This window comes from Trichosurus vulpecula, chromosome 8 (assembly GCF_011100635.1).
Source record: "Trichosurus vulpecula isolate mTriVul1 chromosome 8, mTriVul1.pri, whole genome shotgun sequence".
NCBI classification, from domain to species: domain Eukaryota; kingdom Metazoa; phylum Chordata; class Mammalia; order Diprotodontia; family Phalangeridae; genus Trichosurus; species Trichosurus vulpecula.
Window position 1 is genome coordinate 183,155,848 of NC_050580.1, and position 2,116 is coordinate 183,157,963.

At 45.3% G+C, this 2,116-nt stretch overlaps 1 protein-coding gene across 1 annotated transcript; it reads left to right on the forward strand.

Annotated features, from left to right (window-relative positions):
- Positions 1–1,003: 1,003 nt before the first annotated feature.
- LOC118829759 (torsin-2A-like) lies at positions 1,004–1,779 on the forward strand (the record flags this gene model as incomplete). Its single annotated transcript, XM_036736652.1, is given in 1 exon segment — positions 1,004–1,779. A coding segment is annotated over 1 exon segment (744 nt), but the record flags the coding sequence as incomplete, so codon positions are not given.
- Between the last annotated feature and the right edge of the window lie 337 nt (positions 1,780–2,116).

The following is a 2,116-nucleotide window of genomic DNA, read 5'->3' on the forward strand; positions in this document are numbered from 1 at the left end:
TGCTACTGGCTAAGAAACAGAGGTGTGGGTGAGTGGAATAGGATAGGAATACAAGATAGAGAAGTCAACAATTATAGCAATCTACTCTTTGATGAACCCAAAGAGGCCAGCTTCTGGACTAATAATTCACTATTTCACAGAAACTGTTGGGAAAATTGGAAAATGGTAGGACAGAAACTGGACATAGACCAATATTTTACACTATATACCAAAATAAAGCCAAAATGGGTTCATGATTTAGGAGTAAAGGCTGATACTATAAGTAATTTGGGAGAGCAAGGAATAGTTTACTTATCAGATTTATGGAAAAGAAACAAATTCATGACCCAACAAGAGACAGCATTACAAAATGCAAAATGGATAATTTTGATTATGTTAAATTGAAATGCTTTTGTACAAAAAAAAGCCAATGCAACAAAAATTAGGAGGGAAGCAGAAAAGTGGGAGAAAATCTTTACAACTAGTATCTCTGATAAAGTCCTCATTTCTAAAATATACAGGGAACTGAGCCAAATATATAGGAATACAAGCCATTCCGCAATTGAGAAATGGTCAAAGGATATAAACAGGCAGTTTTCAGAGGAAGAAATTAAAGGTATGTATAGTCACATGAAAAAATGCTCTAAATTACTACTGATTAGAGAAATGCAAATCAAAATAACTCTTAGATACCATATCTCTCCTGTCAGATTGGCTAAAAGAACAAAACAGGAAAATGATAAATGCTGGAAAGGATGTGGGAAAATTGGAACATTGTTACATTGCTGGTGGAGTTGTGAGCTGATCCAGCCATTTTGGAGAGCAATTTGGAACTATGCCCAAAGGGCTATCAAAATGTTTATACCCTTTGACCCAGTAATAACACTTCTAGGGTTGTATTCCAAAGAAATCACACAAGCGGGAAAAGGACCCACATGTACAACGATATTTATAGCAGTTCTTTTTGTGGTAGCCAAGAATTGGAAATCAAAGGGATGCCCATCAATTGGGGAATGGCTGAATTTTTGTGGAGAATCCTGCACCAGCCAAACCCCTAGTGATGTCCTTCCATGGCTGGACTGGGACAGGAAAATCCTATGTCAGCTCCATGCTGGTCCAGTACCTGTTCCGAAACGGGATGACCGGTCCTCACGTGCATCATTTTTCTCCCATCATCCACTTCCCCCATGCAGACCAGATAGAGTGCTACAAGAGTGACCTAAAGCAGTGGGTCTTGGGGAACTTCACAGCTTGTGTCCATTCCCTATTCCTCTTCGATAAGGTGGACAAGATGCACCCAGGGCTATTGGGGGTACTCTGTCCCTTCCTGGGACCTTCCTGGGTGGTCTATGGTACCAACTACTGAAAAGCCATCTTCATCTTCCTCAGTAATGCTGGTGGGGAGCAAATCAATCAGCTAGCACTGGATGCCTGGCGTGCCTGCAGAGACCAAGAGGAACTCCAGCTTGGGGATCTAGAACCCGCCATCTCTAAGGCCATCGTGAACAACCCCCAGCATGGTTTCTGGCAGTCGGGAATTATAGACGACCAGCTGTTGGACTTGCTGGTCCCCTTCCTACCCCTCCAGAGCCACCATGTCCGGCACTGTGTGACCAATGACCTAGCCCAGCTTGGCCTGGCCCAGCAGCAGGAGGAAGAGGTGATCCAGGCTGTGCTGGATGGAACTGCCTTCTTCCCTGAAGAGGAACAGCTTTTTTCTTCCAATGGTTGCAAGACTGTTGCTTCTCGAATCACCCTCTTCCTATGAGTGGGCAGGAGCAACTCCTTTTCCTCTGCTCTCCACCCCTCTACATATTATCAAGGAACTGCCTGGGAGCTTTGGTCCAGACTTGCTGCTGGCAGAATGACCTTTGTCCCAGGCCTCCTGGACAGTGTAAACAGGGCAGGCCCGGCAGCCCAGGGAGCAGAGGGCTATGGGCAGACAGGCAGTTCTAGCTTCTGCCACTTTGGGTGCCTTTCAGACTGATGGGACCGGGAGATTTTGGATGTTGCTCTGCTGGTTTGAGAACATCTTGGCCTCACTTGCCTTCTTATCCCTCCCCAAACTCCACCTCCCCCACACCGCCATGCCCAAAGTTCCTGGACAACACACAACTTCATCTGAGCCAAGTCCAAT